At 38.1% G+C, this 17,381-nt stretch overlaps 3 protein-coding genes across 5 annotated transcripts in view; 1 reads left to right on the forward strand and 2 right to left on the reverse strand.

Annotated features, from left to right (window-relative positions):
- The window catches only part of LOC140921715 (ubiquitin carboxyl-terminal hydrolase 24-like), a 40,545-nt gene extending 35,234 nt beyond the window's left edge, over positions 1-5,311 (reverse strand). The window contains exons 1-8 of the mRNA XM_073371727.1: positions 4,716-5,311; positions 2,802-2,869; positions 2,465-2,608; positions 2,002-2,145; positions 934-969; positions 743-811; positions 482-547; positions 151-225 (exon numbers count right to left, since the gene is read on the reverse strand). Coding sequence (XP_073227828.1) covers positions 151-225; positions 482-547; positions 743-811; positions 934-969; positions 2,002-2,145; positions 2,465-2,608; positions 2,802-2,869; positions 4,716-5,220 — 1,107 coding nt within the window. The 5' untranslated portion in view covers positions 5,221-5,311. The remainder of the gene's footprint in view (positions 1-150; positions 226-481; positions 548-742; positions 812-933; positions 970-2,001; positions 2,146-2,464; positions 2,609-2,801; positions 2,870-4,715) is intronic.
- A 100-nt stretch (positions 5,312-5,411) lies between these two features.
- On the forward strand, positions 5,412-14,513 carry LOC140954093 (endoplasmic reticulum metallopeptidase 1-like). 2 transcript variants are annotated; one of them, XM_073403494.1, is made up of 10 exons: positions 5,412-6,178; positions 6,870-7,043; positions 7,432-7,752; positions 8,075-8,310; positions 9,198-9,635; positions 10,298-10,444; positions 11,066-11,259; positions 12,604-12,719; positions 13,100-13,275; positions 14,325-14,513. In XM_073403494.1, the coding sequence occupies exons 1-10, from the start codon at positions 5,413-5,415 to the stop codon at positions 14,499-14,501; spliced, it is 2,745 nt and encodes a 914-aa protein (XP_073259595.1). In that variant the 5' UTR covers position 5,412; the 3' UTR covers positions 14,502-14,513. The 2 variants fall into 2 exon arrangements, 1 of the variants encoding a protein (XP_073259595.1); XR_012167484.1 differs by lacking the exon at positions 12,604-12,719 and having other exon boundaries at positions 14,325-14,465.
- LOC140954094 (intraflagellar transport protein 25 homolog) lies at positions 13,348-17,311 on the reverse strand. Of its 2 annotated transcripts, XM_073403496.1 has the most exons (7): positions 17,140-17,311; positions 16,744-16,850; positions 16,333-16,401; positions 16,188-16,231; positions 15,679-15,766; positions 14,757-14,811; positions 13,348-13,371 (listed from the first exon to the last, which is right to left on the reverse strand). In XM_073403496.1, exons 1-7 carry the CDS (start codon positions 17,229-17,231, stop codon positions 13,365-13,367), a joined length of 462 nt encoding a protein of 153 aa, XP_073259597.1. In that variant the 5' UTR covers positions 17,232-17,311; the 3' UTR covers positions 13,348-13,364. The 2 variants fall into 2 exon arrangements, with proteins under 2 accessions (XP_073259597.1, XP_073259596.1); XM_073403495.1 differs by lacking the exon at positions 13,348-13,371 and having other exon boundaries at positions 14,741-14,811.
- Positions 17,312-17,381: the final 70 nt, after the last annotated feature.

A 17,381-nucleotide genomic window follows, 5' to 3' on the forward strand; every position in this document is an offset into this window, starting at 1 on the left:
TTTCAATTACCCTTGTCTCCTATTCCTAGGGGACAAAGGACATTGAGAAGAAAATTGGTCTTAAAAAATATTATTTTAACCTGAAACCACATTTGACCGGTAACACATAATTATTATACTAAGAGCCAATATCAGACACTGCAATAATACCTTTTGTTTCATGTCTTCATTTGTCAGTTCTTGGATGTATCCTAGTGTTTTTTCAAAAACATCACTGAAGACTTTCTGTAATGAAAAAACAAACATCACAACTGCATACAGGTACAAAGTACATCTAGAAAAAAATCACACTGCACTGAAACATCTGCTGGTAGTTATAATCAACAAGTAAAATTTCCATGCTAAAGATGCAGCAGTATTTTATCATCCCCTTTTAGACTAGCCACCATGTTTCATGAGATAAGAATACTAAAAGGAGATTAAAAGGATTCAGCAAATAACCTTTCTTAGCAAGACAAAACAAATTATTGTTGGCACTTACTGGCAGCACTTTTGCATTCAGATAACTGGCACAAATTCCCAGGGGCTTCAAGAGTGCAGCCAACATCTGAAATAAAGATAAAACACAACTTTGAGAACTCTAAAAGCAAAGAAAAATTAAAACAACACATAGTTACTGCCTGCTTAAAGTCCTTTTTCTATGACTCACAATTTACCGCTGCATTGTTGCTTACAATGGCCTTAAATGTAATTAATGCCCAAACTAAATATATTGTGGTATTAACTTGTGCAACATTCTTACAGGAGCATCCACTCTTTCTGCCGTCTCAATCTGTTTCTTGATTTCCTCAAATCCCCCAAGCTCTGCAAACTATCACAAAGAAAAAATATATATTTAAGTGTTAAGTACGGCTAAGTTTCTGTGTCTTTTTCTTTTATCTTTCCAGGGGTATTGGAAAAACATGGCAAAGAATGAAGTGTGGTAGGGTTTACCTTGTTGATCAAGTTTACCAACCAGCCATATGGATCCTGCAAGAAGACAATGGAAACAACCACAAATCACTTTTCATTAATGATTTAAAATTTATTACTAAGAATAAGGGTCTGGAAAGTAGAAGTTTACATATTAAACTTTTCACTATGTGTTACATGTAACTATATCTGTTGAAACTTGGCCAATTTTTTAGTTTCAATATTACTGGCCAGAATATATTGTAAGGGATAACTGTTAGGTCAAAATTAAATTCAGTTTAAAATTTTTTAACCTAAGAGGTTGATTCTCAATTCATGAATAATCAGGGCTTAGGAGACAAAAGAAATTAAGAATCAACGTAGGTAAAAAAAAAAATCTCAACTGGATTTAACATTGACCTGTAACACAACCATCCTTAAAGACCCAAGAGAAGCAAATTGGAACGGGATACTTTCAGGAGAAATTGCTACACTTCTGAAAACAGAGAAAAAAAGTTATATGGGAGAGCTCAGGTGACCACTTCCACACACTAACAACCCAAAAGTATTTGAATTGCCAGACTTGTGATTGGTCAGACAGAAGTGGTGAAATGAAATACTTCTAGAATTTGCTCAGTAAGAATAAGCACTTTAAAAGACTCTCTCAATCTTCTTGTAAACTACAGTGATTTTGTTACCTCTGTGTCCTGCATCACTGATGCATAAAAATTGCCAAAGACGCAAAATAATTCATAGCATACATCCGTAGGATGCAAAGAACGATCGCTCATTTTGAAGACTTTTGGTAGAATATCCTGTTCACGTGATTTCTGCGGCTGTTGTTTAAAGATGCATATTTATTATACTCTTTTTTGTGCTTTAAACATATAGCAGAACTACATTTTAATCTCAGTTAACTGTAATAAAGATTTTTGGCATCTGTCTACAGATTAACCATCTGGTTACATAAAGACTCAAGCATTTTCAACTTCCACCTCATTGAAAGGACATGTAGCTACTCAGCTTGGGTTCCTAAGAATGAAGGATCTTTGGAATTATAGGAAAACAATAAAGAATGGCTTTACTGCTGACTGGGTTTTAGTAGCTTACCTTGTAAGATGGGCTTGTGTAATACACAGAGGTCGGTGGGCAAACAGCATAACAATCATCAGCTCCAAACACTCCTTCAAAGTATTTCTTATCCCACGGTTTTGACCTGTTCTTGAACTGGAACTCTGTTTCTGGATTGAAAGCCTAAGAATGATAGCAAGCAGCATATCAAAATTAATCACTGTTCTACAGGATAGCTAAACTCTTGAAATCTTGATTTTTCTTTCAATCTTCATTTGCCCAATTAAATTGAGAAGATTAAATAAAATGAAAAATTTCAAACCATCGGCCAAAAAAATTAATGGTTTCAGTTACAAAAGATCACAGATGTGGAGAGCTGATGAGTAACAACATTCTTCTGGGATTAGTTTTGAAAAGAAGTTGCTGGCTCGATGTTCTACTGCGGGTCATTAACTACTGTAGCATCTTGCTTACTATACAAAGGGCACTATTGATCAGGTACCTGTGTCAACAATTCCAGTAATCCAAATGGTACAGGTTTATACTTGAGCCTAGAAGCAATCAACTCCAGAAGAAGATGAAGCATGTCATAAATTCCTTCATGGATTTCTGAACCCCATCTGTGGACTGCTTGTGTTGTCAATAACTATGGCAAAAAATAAAAAACAATTCATGACACCAACACTCCCAAACATTTTGCATAACAGTTGTTTACAATTTCTCCTGGGTTAATAGTCTGCATCCCAAGAGAAAAAGAAAACAAAGCCTATGCGAAATCTTTAGGGGTAAACAAGGTGTATTATATAGCTGGCAATGCGGTGGAAGTGGTAAACACACACCTTCTTAAAGCACTCAGGTAGTGCTCGGTCCATAAATCTTTTACAGTTTTCATCTGCATCTGCAAGACCTGAAGAACATACAGTTCATGTAGGTTAGTTCAATCTATCCATAGTATCCTAGAGGTTTGCAAAAGATTTGTAATCATTTTTTTGTAATTGGCATAATCAGGGTGTTCATTGGGCATTGGAGGTCGGAGAATTCTCTGCTTACTATGCAGATTCCTCAGGCTAACATTATGCACCTATCAATGTAAATCCCATGGGGGGGGGAGTGCGGGCAAGGGGCGGGGATTTGATGCCTGAGACTATCTCCCTGTCAGGCTTTTGATCGTGCGAAGCGACCCCGGGGTTGGGACATTTGACTTTGACCGATAGAAGCCTGGTATCAATTCAGAAGCGGTAACCAAGTCCGTCCCTCAAGGCTTTCTGAAAGTCACACTGTTGGAGAAAGTTATGAAGTTTTCATTTATTTTAATTCGATACTTTACATGTACACTGTCATCTAAACAGATATTGTCTATTTTGAGAAAGTTTTTATCTTCAAGTTCCCATCTGATTGTAAACCTCGATTGAAATCGAATTCTACCATGAAAGTCAGAGGATTTTTTACAGGTCACTGATCCGACATGTTGAGCCGATGTTATAAAGCATTTTACGTTTCATTAATATAATAGCACGGTCAATCTTCCTGGAGTGATTATGTTGTTCAAAATAAGAGATGCTAGTGGAGAGAGAAAATACTTAATTACAGCAAGTAATTTAACGCAGCTTACGTAAACCTTAAATAAAAGTAGTAAGAACATACTTTTGAAATTTTCTTTCATTCGTTTTATATAGTATTATAGTATTGTTTGTTTCGAGTTTTCCCCTGGGGTGGGGGCTTTTTGACACTTTTGATTGACCTTTTGTTTCCCACCCTGGTGAATTTTTTCAAAAAATTTTAAAATTTGTCAAATCCCCACCCCTTGCCCGCACTCCCCCCCACGGGGTTTACATTGATAGGTGCATTAGGTACCCTATGACTATTTTTTATTCAGACATGGAGCCTCTCTTAGAATATTCTCCTGTAAATGTTACAACTTTCTCCTGTGACTAGATTTCTTAATGAAAATTCTGCATAACGTAGTTCTAACTTTAAAGTCTATGGACAAATTCATGTGGTGTGTCTACATGACTTGAACTTCTTCGCAACTCAGTCCTTTAATTGCAATTGCCTGGTACTGATACATGCACTATTTCAGTATTTTACAGAGTGATAAAATTTGGATTACCAAAATCACAGGCAATGATAATTACTGACAAAAAAAGTGTCATTATAAGAGCTATTAAAAAACTGTAAGTCCAGCTCCCTCAAAAAGACGGTAATTAAAGTCTTAGTAAATAAAAAAAGTTCTTATACTTTTTCACCCAAAACTCGAATCTCTGTCTCAGTAAGGCATCTAAATGATGTGCAAATTTTAGCTCAATCAATCAACATAATTTTACCCATCCCCAAAGTAACTTGTCATCACCAAAACATAAGCAAATTATCACCTTGATTTACAGTTGATGTGATTACAGCGGTAAGTATCATTCCAATAAGAATCATTTCAATAAAATCTTTTCAAAATCTGCAGTTGCCACCACACTTACATGCATGGCTTGTGCCAAATCAACTTGATGTTTTTATTTACCTTGAATGATCAATTTGTTTCAAAATGTATCAAGTTTAAAATTCTCTCCAACAAACACCAGAATGTATTTATCAAAATTAACTTTTTGAGTATTCTGAATGCAAGTCTGATAAAATAAGACACTCCGTATGAATATTTGAAGGCTATTGCGATTACCCAAACAAAAATTTTTTGAAAACAAAATGAAAACAAACTAACAGTATACGGTATTTCATTTTTGGCCCATCCCACTTCCTCTCACCTTCCTGAGCAAATCTCGCAGAACTTAGTAAACACTTTCCCAAAGACTCCTCTCTCTTGTAAGGAATAGACCAATTATCTATAAAAACTCTGTCCTCTAACTCGTAAAGGTTTGTAGTAGGAAATTCCAGAGGTATGTCCATATTTTCCGTTTCGTCTTTGCCGTGACTAGCTCCGTTTAGAGACATTCCCGCAGGATTCATAGCCTCATCGTAAGATGGTGGAGGCTCGCCACTGGCGTCAAAAAATTCGCTTTCGTCGTTATCTCTGGAGTCTACAAGAGGAGGAATATCCATTCCTCCGTCATCTACGCCGTGTTGGGTCTCCGTGTCTTTAACTTCCGGGTCTTCGAAATAAAAACTTGTACGAGTTTCCTCCCCTGTTAACAACGCAACAGCATCATTCAAATCATTCTTGGCCAAACTGAGCGCTTTGCGAATCTGTGCGCTGTCAACAAATCCCATATTGAGAAGAGTGTTAACGTAAGCTTCGTTTGGTTCAACCATATTGATGATAGTGCCGTAAATGAAAGGTTAATGGCATTTACAAATCAATGTTTCAGGTTATGGAGCTGTCCGACGCCATGTTGAATTTGAGGCAAAAGCCCGGATGAAGGAGTTGATCGAGAGAGTAACCTGGTAACTAGTTTTGTAAGTAGGATCCAGGCTTCCAACATGAGAATTCCAGCTGAGTTCAAGATGGCGGCGTTAAGGAAGCGAGGTGCGGGTACTTCTTCGCCTTTTCAAGTCTTAAAGGAAGGCATTGATGATTGTTCTTCAGTTGACGCAGATTCAAAGAAGAGCACTTCCACAAGATGGATATTCTTCTTTATTTTATTATTTTATGCATGTTCTCTCTATACCGGTTTTAAAGCAACGCGCGCGGTTCCCGCGCCCAAAAAAACAGCAGAGAGCGATCGAAGCGAATTTGTGGAGGAAACAGCTCGGAGACATCTTGAAGCACTAACATCGTTTGGTCCACGACCTGCTGGGAGCTACGCAAACGAAGTTCAAGCAGTGAATTTCATCGTTGGAGTTTTACAAGAAATTAAAGAAACTGCAAGAGAAGATGTGATCATTGAAATTGACATCCAAAAGCCTTCTGGAAGTTTCGATCTAGGATTCATAGCCGGATTTACAAGCGTTTACCGTGAAATTACAAATATTTTGGTTAGAATAACGATGAAAAAAAATTACCCTCCGAAAAATACGGTTCTTGTCAACGGCCATTTTGATAGCGTTCCTGGGTCACCCGGGGCAAGCGATGACGCTGTTAGTTGCGCTGTGATGTTAGAAATCTTGAGATGCCTTGCCCAGACTCAGAACTTTGATTTTGACCACGGTGTTGTGTTCAATTTTAATGGAGCAGAGGAGAATGTATTGCAGGCAAGCCACGGATTTATCACGCAACACAAATGGGTTGATACAATCAGAGCTTTTGTGAATCTAGAGGCAGCAGGAGCAGGTACAATATTAAAGGGGGGGTATAAGGAGGTGAAAAAAAATTGGGCAAAATGGACAGAGTGGGCATAGTGCGGAAGTGAGGAGGAGATAAGCTAGAGGAGGCACTTCTCCTGCCAGTTATCCTCTCTGCAACTCATGAGGTGCGCTTTCGGTGCACAAGAAGAGGGAGGGCATTTCTTATGCTTTGATGCCTTTAAATCTTGAGACCCATGGTGCATACAAGACAGGAAGAGATTCAGGAGGAATTATAGAGAAATCACTTTGTATGGTGCACACATGAAAAGAAGAGAAACATGTTGGGGAGAGATCACTTTCTATGCTACACTGTCCCCCTTATAATACCCTGGAAGCCCCCGGATAGTCCAGGCACCCAACCTCCATTTAGCAGTGCAGTTGTTAACAGGTCTTTCTAGGGGGAAGGAGGTCTTGCTTCTCTCCCTCGAGTTATCTTTTCGGTTCTAGATTTTTGTCCCCGTTTGATCATCCTGTCACCTTGAAACCAGGCTTTCCCCCAATACACGCTCAGTGTTACATAATACATCACGTTGTTTAAACACCTGCAGTGAAGGTTGCTTTGTTTTTTACAACACTTCCCTTTTATGTAGCCTTGATGAAAGCAACATTAATTTTGGTGGCTCTTTATATACATGTATCTATTAATCCTAAATGTTCGGTTGTTACTCAATCAAAAGGTGGACGGGAAATAGTTTTCCAGGCAGGGCCTGATCACCTCTGGTTAATAAAAACATATGCTGAAGTGGCACCTCATCCGTGTGCACAAGCTCTGGGTCAAGATTTGTTTCAGAGTGGGATAATTCCTAGTGATACTGACTTCAGGATCTACAGGGACTTTGGACAAATACCTGGCAAGTATAAAAAAAATATTTGATCTTTAAACAACAAAGTCACAAGAAGTGATCTCTACCATAGTCTCCTTGGCAACAGTTCAGTCTGGAGTCACACAATTTTCCCATTTCTATGGGAGCAGGAAGATTGCATGACTCTGGCCCCAGTAGCTGCAAAGGAGACTTTCTCTATCCCTGAAAGAAAGAGATTTAAAAACCATAAGCCTCAAGTTGACTTTTTTATGTAAAACAAACCTACACAATGTACCTTTTCGCTTGATATGAGTGCATGATTTTAAAGGTTTGAAAAAAAAAAAAGAAGACAACAGATCCTTAGTATTTTACTTGAAGTTTTTTAGCTTATATTTTCATGTATTAACATTAAATTTTTTCTTGTTTGAATGACTAGGAGTGGACCTTGCTTACACTGCAAATGGTCACGTTTACCACACAAATTATGACACTCCTGCTGCAGTCACACCTGGCTCCATTCAGCGTGCTGGGGATAACATTCTAGCACTTATAAAAGGCATTGTTAACTCGCCATATCTGGCTGATCCTGGAGAATATCGTCATGGTGCAGTGGTGTTCTTTGACTTTCTTGGCATCATCATGGTGCATTATCCTGAGAGAATTAGCCTTGTGATAAATGTTTTAACTGCTTTTGTGGTAGTTCTTTGTCTGATCAGAAAGTTCCTGGGATTTCCTGGAAAGAAAGATGTAAAGAAGGGTAAGAAGATGTTTAGTACTGCAGTGTACATGTATGAGCACTATCACTAGTCTTACTGTGAAATTCAGAAAACTGTCAGAAATACAATGTATCTCTGGAATTGTTGTTACTGTATGTTGCAAACCCAATCAAAGCCTTGTGGGAGATATTGAAGGAATTCTGCGGTCAAGCCAAATTGTTTTGCCTCTATACTAGAGACCACAGCAGCCAGAGGAAACTTTGTGACACTACTTGGCAGATGACTTAAGTCGTGATGATGATGGCAACGATAATGTATAAGATAGCCTGTTAAAATAATCATTGATTGTTGTATATTTTTCAGGTCAAGTTGCTCAACAGTCATCTTTGTCTTCTCTTCTCTTTTCAATGTTGGTTTTACTGTTGTCATGGCTGGTTGGCATAGCAACACCTGTTGTCTTATCCTTATTACTTACGTATGCCGGGCAATCAATGACTTGGTATTGCCATCCTTACCTTCTTTTGCCACTATATGCTGCTCCCTCGCTGCTTGGCATTGGTTTAGTCCACGTTGCAGCTAGGAGAAGACTTTTGGCAAAGGTGTGCCTCTTACAGTATATATGTATATTCATAAATAGGAGATTATTTTCCAGGTAGCCTGCATCACATTCTTCATGTACAAAAGCAGTTTAAAGAAAAAAAATAGAAAAAGATCCTTATAAGGACACTTTGATACAGGCGTGAACAAAATCTGGATTGGACTGGACTGGATCAACCAACAGAAGGTTAGGGGTAAGGGTTTCTACGAGGGTTGATCCTATCTAGTCTAATCCAGGTCTTTGTCTATGGTCCTTATATGGACACTGTAGCCTGTTCCAGGTGTTCAGAAGGTGCGGAGTGAGTTAAATTGTACACGGTGATTGCAAAAGGAAAACAAGGGTAGACTAGGGTGAGAGTGAGGGAAGGCCTATGAACATTCTTAACAAAGGGTCGTTCCGGTATACTGTATTCCATTATACCCTCTTATTGGTCGATTATGACACCTTCTGTTAACATTCAAGTGCTGGTGATGTTACCTCCCCTTTTTTGCCCTGGTTTCCCCGTATTTTTTCCCTCATCAATTTTTGCACTGTTGCCCCACTATCTGAACACCTGGAACAGGCTGTAGGTACCTTTATACTAATAATCTTTCTGTGACATTTGCTGCTAACCCTTTAAGCCCTTAGAGTGATCAGCATCAAATTTCTCCTTGTAATATCAATGCTTTGTTAAAAAGAGTGGTCTTGAGAATTACAGACATGATAAAACAAGATGAATTTGCTTGATGTTTCATCAACTTCTCCCCACTTCTTCTGTAGGAAATGAATAGGGGCAACAAATGAGAATTCAAATTTTGATCTTAGGGTTTGAAGGGTTAATAGAAATTGACTTTTTGAAGTGAAATCATTAATTTGTTGACATCATTTTATTTTTTAAAAAAATTTTAGAGTAAAGCTGAACATGAGAAAGAAAAACAAGCAACAGTCTCCTGGAATGAAAGAAAATCCTGCTGCCTTTCAGCAAGGGAAACAGAAGTGTTTTATGCAGTGCTTCTACTGTGGACAATAATCCTGTTAGTGATGTCCTTCTATCGTTTGGCCTCGGCTTACATACTATTAATTCTAGTGATCTTTCCATTGATAGTACGGGTTCTAATTTTTGACAACTTCATTGCAGCGAAAATGGTCAATCAGAACTTTATAGAAAAATCTGTGCTAATTAACATAATAGCTTCGTTAATACCTGTGAAATTTTGTACTTATTTATTTATCTGTGGGTTTGATGTCCTTTTACCAATCATGAGCCGTTCAGGGACTGAAACACCACCAGATTTGTTCATTGCTGTTCTGTGTGCTTCCGCAGTTGTCACATTGTCTTCGTATATGGTGAGTATAATTTATATATTTTTAGTGCAGTACAGTTACAGTACTTGTCATTTGAAAAACAAGTAATTATTATCTTTATCATGTGAAAGCAGGGACCTCAGAGCATATTTTGGATTAGTTATTGCCAAAGGCACAAGCTTTGAGGGCGCAAGAGGCATGCTCCTTGAGAAAATTTTGAAATTTAGAGCCTCTGAAATGACAGCCTTAGACAATTTTGTCAAATTTTTATCACCATTCTGTTAGTTTTCTGCACAAAATTTTGTTTGCTTTTTAGTACAAAGATAAGAAGTACTTTTGTAAAGTATCAGAAAATTCTTGGTGAAATTGTTGGTGGAAATTTAGCCCACCCAATGATAGCTACATGTATTAATCTGCAGTCCCCAGAAAGTACTTAAGCTAATTAATTTTAATGGCAGGTACACCCACTGGGTTTGGATTTATTTACTGTTAGGGTCCAAGTTTAAGAATCTTTATTCACACCTGCACTGCATAAATGTACCTGCAAATTAGACCCTTTATTGTTGCAAAACCACAAAAGTTAGGACTTCAAGTCTCCCTCTCGCAAGTTCATCACTCACTTGGCTGCTGTGTTATTAGAATGATGTTGCTTAATCCTCTTCTTGACCGCCTCAACTGTTACTTCCATCCTTTTGTTTTTGTAGGTTAGCACTGTGTATGTCATGGGTGGCCTGAAACTTCCAGCACTATTCCTCTTCCTTGTCTCAACACTTGCAATTGTAATATCTCTTTTGGGACTTTCATTTCCTTACTCAGCTGTCAATCAATGTCCTAAAAGGGTTTTCTTTCAGGTAAGCATGCTAAGAAAATGGTGCAAACCCCACTACAGTGGTGAATCCAGCCCTAGCTTGAGACTCATGGGTCGTGATTTAGTCATACCCTTGTGGTCCTTTTGCTTGATCCACTTATCTGACACTTAGGCCCTGTATACACTGTTATTATTATATAGCCCAGTGTGAGAAAGGCATCAACAAATCTTGGATTGGACTGGATTGGATCAACCCCTGTATCTCACTAAATGACAAAATGTAAGGGATAGAGTCTCTGGGAATGAACTGATGCAGTCCGATCCAGGTTTTGCCAATGGCCATGTTTGAATGACATTCTTTGCCTCTGCAGTTATAGTAAAATGTATGGAACAGGATCCTGCCATTTATTATAAATGGCTGGTTCCTTAAGCAGGCAAGATCAGTCAAATCCCTTAATCTTTTTGGCCCCCTAGCTGAGTAGGCAAGATTGGCCGGTTTTGTGTGTTTGGGATTTCTGTCTTTGTCCCGCTGGAAAAGATTTTGTTTTGTCTTGAAATCACAAGTTTGCCTTGTTATTATTATTGTTAAAAAAGTTTAATAAGTTAATTCAATGCTGCTTTCTTTTATACGGGCCTAAAAACCTTAACTTTGCTTTTGCCATAGCATACATCAAGAGAATTTTACAACAATGAGGGGGATACTGTTCTGCAAGACTCAGGTGTATGGACCACTCCTCTGGATTATTTAGGAATCAAGCCATTTTCTGATGTACCCATGTTTAGAAATGCCTCACTGGCACCACAGTATGGGGTCTATGGAGGCTTTCCTTATTACTTACCTTTGAGGCAGTTAATGAGGTATGTTTCTTTGTGATAGTGACATATTACCCACCAGTGATCAAATGTCAGGTGTCTTGAAAACAGAGACCTCTAATACCCCTAACAAAGACTGCCTAAGCCTAAAACCCCCCACCAAATGACTCTGAACTTTATTGATTAGTATAAGGTTAGGAGACTGAGTGAATCAGGTTCCATTTAAGTCTTTATACTGGACAAACTGACCTGAAAATTGATTAACTCAGTTTCCTAACCCTGATCAATAAAGTTCAGTCATTCAGTGGGGGTTCTTAAGGGGTCTTAGCGGTCTTAGGGGTGTTGTCAAGACACCCTTCAAATGTCTGTAAAGACTTCACATAGAGCAACTTTGCTTTCTTAATTGAAACATCCAATTTTGTTGATCACAATAATTGGGAATATTTCTTGAGATGATCAATTCCCAGGTACTGCATCCAAGCTCAAAGAGAGACATAAATATACAGTATACATGTGGTGTTGGTGTGTGTTTCATACACTCATTAACCCATCGTTTGATGTCTGTTAATGACATCTCTGCTGCTGTTATAACCTGGAAGCAAGCTCTCTTTCAGCTATCCCTTTGCTTGCCTAAGGAGGCTGGTATCATGAAATTAGCTGAGAGAGAGCGTGCTCCCAGTCAATTGCTGTGATCATTATGTCTAAGCAAAACAGAAACTTCCCACATTTTGCTCCAGTGGCTCTTAATTGAGCCTGAGAAAACAGCCAACATTCTGTGAAGCCATCACTGGTTTCATTGTGAAATGATGTCTGAGGAATGAGTTTAGAAATTACATACTGATGATTTGTCACTACCCAGATCTGGCACTTTACCCCACAGTAAGGCTTAGCCCTTGGAGACAGGTCCGGAAAAATATCCACTCCAGGGTGTGGACCCCCAGTCCCACCTGATCTGTACTCCACCCAGGAGGGCCACCCCTCCTGGTTCCCCTCAGTTCCTGTACTGGGGGATATGGGCCTCACCCCCGGAGACTGATCAGGACTCCTGTCCAGGGTGGCTACCCCCGGTACCACTCGATCTTGTCTCCCCCCAGGAGGGCTTCTCTCCTGGTCCCCTTATCCCTAGATTTAAGCGCTTCCCTGCCACCAGAATTTTGCCCATTACCCTTTCTGTGTTTTCTGTGTGGTACCGACATAAAGCATTTATGCGGAAAACACTGCCAATTGGAAGAGTTTATTAATAACTGTTTGAGTTGGTACCCTTGTTCACAAGAATGTGCTAGCAGTCTCTATCGTGGTCTTTTTCCTCACATTTTTATTGTTGCATTCCCTTATTAAAATAACTGAAATAAAGCTTTAAAACTTAACTTGACCTTTCCTTCTCTATAGAAACTCTTGGTATATTCCTGGCCCTCCACCAAAAGTCACAACATCACAACTAGCAGTAACACTTTTAGCAAGAGAACGGCATGATAAAATATACAGCTTTAAATTCTCAATATCAGGTCTGTAAAATTAATCATGGTAGTAATTAAATATCTCAAGGTTGTTGGTTTTCAACCATAAAGCTCTAGTCTCAACTTTGATCATTTCCAATTAAAACCTTTTAATAATCTAACACTTACAAATCTAAGTTAAGTTGTAACAATATAAACAAGCGACATGAAGGATATTAATTCTGCAATCTTCAAAGATGGGAACCACAGTTTCGCTAACTTCACTTCCTTGTAACCTCAGATGTTGTGAAGTCGCCAAAATATCTAATAAACTTCTCATTAACTGTCTTTGGACCATGTGGTGTTTATTCATCTCCAACAAAATACAAAACAATTGATTGGACTCATCATGATTAAATAAATAACTCCTTTTGTTTATTTCAAAATAGGTCCCGATCACATGACTGTGTATCTGTCCCCCTCAAGTGGGGTGAATTTGCTGTCTTCATCTCTAGGAACTCTTTATCCCATTGAAGATGAAAATGGGGGAGACCGCATTACGTACTTCATTTACTATTCCCACGGAGCTGATGTTGGACCATGGGAGTTCTCTCTTGAGTTGGTGGTATGTCTGTTACTGTGGTTACACTTACGATACAAGGATATGAACAAGCAAAATATTCCAAATACAGTGGCATGATCATTAGCCTGGGACTAGGCTCTGCAGTTGAAAATGCAAAAAAAAAATTGGCAAGCCAAGCAAGCTAAGCATTAGTCTAGGGAGGGAACTGGGAAGGGAGAAAGGATAAGGTCAAGCTAGTTGATCATTAGTGCCTGTTGTCCCGACAAAGATGCAAAGATGCTGCTTGCATTTGCATAGGTTTAATTAAGGCTAAAATAAGTAAAAATTTTACATGGATGAAACTCAAGATTATTTGTCTCATACTATACAGTATGTACAGAGCTGTCACTGCGAGCCTGACACCAGGGATTGTCCTGGGCTTCTGCAAGCATAACCCATGCCTACTGTCATAGGAAATAAAGGAAAACAGAACCAAAACCCTCTTAAATGCTTAATTTACCTGGCACTTTGAAATCTTAGCAGCAGTCCTGTATTACTATAAATGGTGACAAGTGGTCAAGTTTGGTCAAGTCTTAAAAAGTGACTCACGTGAATTTTTTCTCGTGGCTTCTCTGCTCGTGTCTTCGGCATTTGGCCGAACACGTTGGCCTGCGGCCGACCAAACGAAACTCTCCGTCGCACACGAGAAAAAATCTCTGGTACCCAGGGTAAAGAGGTACCAATTCAACAATAATACATTATAATTAGGTATAACTGTCACTGCAAATTTTAGTAGTAATAAAGACAACTTTTGAGCACTTTAGTCTCAAGGCCTTTTTGAAAGTATTGTCAAAAATGTTCATCCTAATCTGTCATTTAGGTTGTATCACCGTTAGTGTTACCAATCCACAAATTTAAACCCCTACAAGGTACGACAAGTACCCGCGTCACTTCTATAGGGGAGTACCCCCTGGGGTGACAGCCACCAAGTTTGGCCATAGCAGTTTTCACAGGACACAAATTCTGTTCAAGTTATTTGCTACCAACAGGAGCGCAATGTTATAGTGGTGATGATAAAAAGTGGTTTACCGCGGTATGTATTTGTTTTTCAGACAGAACAAGAACTGCCTGCTAAAAGCAGCCTGATGGATTTTGCAGTTGCTGCTCAATACATTCATGGAAAAGACTCATCTTCACCAGTTCTCAGGGAAGTCAAGAAGGCTATCCCTGACTGGATTTTTGCTAACACTTGGGTAGTCACATACAAGAGCTGGTCTTTCACTTTGTAAACATCGTCACAGTCTCTAAATAAAGGGAATGATTTGGCCTTACTTATGCTTTAGATTACAAGTGTTAACAGGTCTTGATCTCCTTACACTTTTGACACAACAAATACAAAACTGTAGGATGGATAACATTCCATCGCCTGTTTCTGTTTTCTTGCTTTGAGAGAAGGATAGCCAATTAAGACATGATCGTAGGGAATATCGAAGCAGTTTAACTTTCAGTTCTTACAACTTGTTAGACTTCAGGCAAGCTCTTGCCTCATGAACATCTTGTGGTATTCATCCAGGTACAGAGCTTGCTTGTAACCTAACACTGTTTAATAAAAATAGAAAAACAGATTATAGAAATAGTTCGTTATTATAATGGAACATAATTATCTGAATTTAAAGATTGCTCTGAAAAATTATCTCCAAAGAAAAGAAGATTTTATTGAGGGGTTAGATTTCAGATTTCAGATTTTTTTATTCATTGCATTATTTCAATAGTTTACTATTAGGTATATTTATAATAATTTTTTTTTAATTAATTCAGCTGTATATCAGTTGTTACAATAATAGTAACTATTAATATTTTAGATGACAAAGAAAGAAAAGTTGTTAAAGTAAATCAAGATAATTTTATTTACATTGTACTATGTACATTAACAAGGTGCATAATATATCAAACTTCGCTCACACACTGAAAACATTGAATAAAAGAAGTTATTAGCAATATTTTATATTTTCGTCTTTTCTTTTTTAATTCTGCTCTGCAGGGCTGTTATTAGCAGATGACGATCGGAATGTTTCTAGTGTGTTCATGATCAAATGCAACAAGTAATAATTTTTATGTACAAAAACTACGGACTGTTTCCAGTCTAAAAGAATAGTTCTTTCGATGCCTTAAAAAGATTGCCTTAAACAAAACATCTGTCACTATTGCATTCATGTCTGTAAATGGATACCGTGTGAGCAGAGGCTACATTTTCACATGTGAACTGGTGTGCTACTTTTCGCACACCAACTCACACTGTGCAAATGTAGCCTCTGCTTGTATAGGAGTAAAATAAAAAATGGACGTTTTTTAAACATAATTTTTCTATTTCAACTTTTAGAATGGTATCTTTCTACCAACACTGACAATAAATATTTAAATAAATGTTTGTTTGTTGTATTTTAAATAATCAGTGGACTGCTGTACCATCAACACTGACATTGTGAACGAAAATAAAATGATCAAAGCCACTCTTAATGAGAAATTTCAGATGGCAAGCTGATGTGACAGGAATCTATAAGAGAGAGAAAAAGTTTTCAGTATTGATCAGTGAAAGAGAGAAGTTAGTATGCTATCTACATTAAATTTCTGAAAGCATTTGACAGGTAACAAAGGAATGAGCTTAAGCAACCACTTAATGTGAGTTGAATTCTTTTAGACCACATCTAAGGTTACAAAGAGAAATGAGAATCTTTCATCATAATTATTTCATGCCCCTCAAAAAATTGTTCATTTAGAAATTTCTTTTCCCAGTATGGCATAAAAGTGAACCAGCTAGAGTGATGCATAGGCAAAGTTATTCTGCTCATTCCATCAATCTCTTGACATTCTTGTTGCCATTGCAATCCTCAGTTACTTAGCAACACCCTTCCCCCCCCCCACCACTCCCTACAATCTGTAGCTACACTGTACTGAATTCTTAGGCTGTGAACTACCTTGATTTCATCCCTCTGTAGTTGACCATCTATGTTTTCATACTCTGTAAGGAGAAGAGCACCCCAGGAAATGAGCATTAGGAAGTTAGCTGCTTTACAATGGTTAAACATTCAGATACTTTTGTATTGTTAAATAAAACTATACCTTTATCCACAAGGGGTTCAAAATCTACTGGCTCTGTCTTTGTGCTTTTCTCTATGCAAAGGTCTTTCACTGTGAAAAAAGGTAAACAATATTATTATCGCATGTTGGAGCAATCAGCCACTATATTACATGTGGCAGTACAATAAAGCCTAAAAACTTCCTTCATTTTGGAAGTAAATACATTAGCAGTTTTGAAGGGGAATCGACCAGTTTATTGGAAATAACCTTGAAAGTGCTTTTTGCAATCAAGCTAAAATGAATGAATGATTTCCTTTACCCCAGTAATAGTAATACTTATGAAAAAGAACCTCGACACAACGGAACCTCATTAGAGCGAACAAATTTAGCCAGTCCCTTGGCCCTTCATTATATTGAGGTTCCACTGTGTTCAAGTGTATTCTGGGATCTTACCATTTGCAGATGAGATTTTGATGTTCCCTATACTCATCAAGGTACTGAAGCTGATGATAAATTCTTGAGGAAACAATCCTGTTGTTGGCCAAAACGTCTCTAAGCTTCTACAAAAAAGAAACAACAAAAATAATAATAAACCAAGCGAAAACAAGAATATTGTATATTTTAACATGGCCATCCACGTCGCCATGACAACAATGCAAATTGCAGGCTTTTCATCAGGGCCTTAGAACGTAAAAAAAATGCCTACCTTTGCCTGTCAAATTTTCATTTGTAAGCAATAAATAAAAGGCATTTTCAGGGGGCTTCATGAATAGAAAAAAGCTTAAAACGTTCTTGGCTTCTTAAATCTTTTCAACATCGAAAAGGTTACCAAACGACCACAAAACTTACCCATCTATCATGTTCTCTGGTGGATAACTTTCATCATACGATGTTGCCAGGGCGATAGTCGCTCCCGCACTACTCAATGCAACGTCAAACATAATTGTACTGAGATGTTTTGACCTAAAAACTAGCCTAATAAATGGACAATTTCCGAAATCCAGACATACCCGCTAAAGATTTCATGCCAAAAACACTGGGGTGAGGTATCCCTTTTGCTCATGCTCAGTTTTTGAAGCCGCTATTCTTTT

This window comes from Porites lutea, chromosome 12, assembly GCF_958299795.1.
Source record: "Porites lutea chromosome 12, jaPorLute2.1, whole genome shotgun sequence".
Classification (NCBI taxonomy): Eukaryota; Metazoa; Cnidaria; class Anthozoa; order Scleractinia; family Poritidae; genus Porites; species Porites lutea.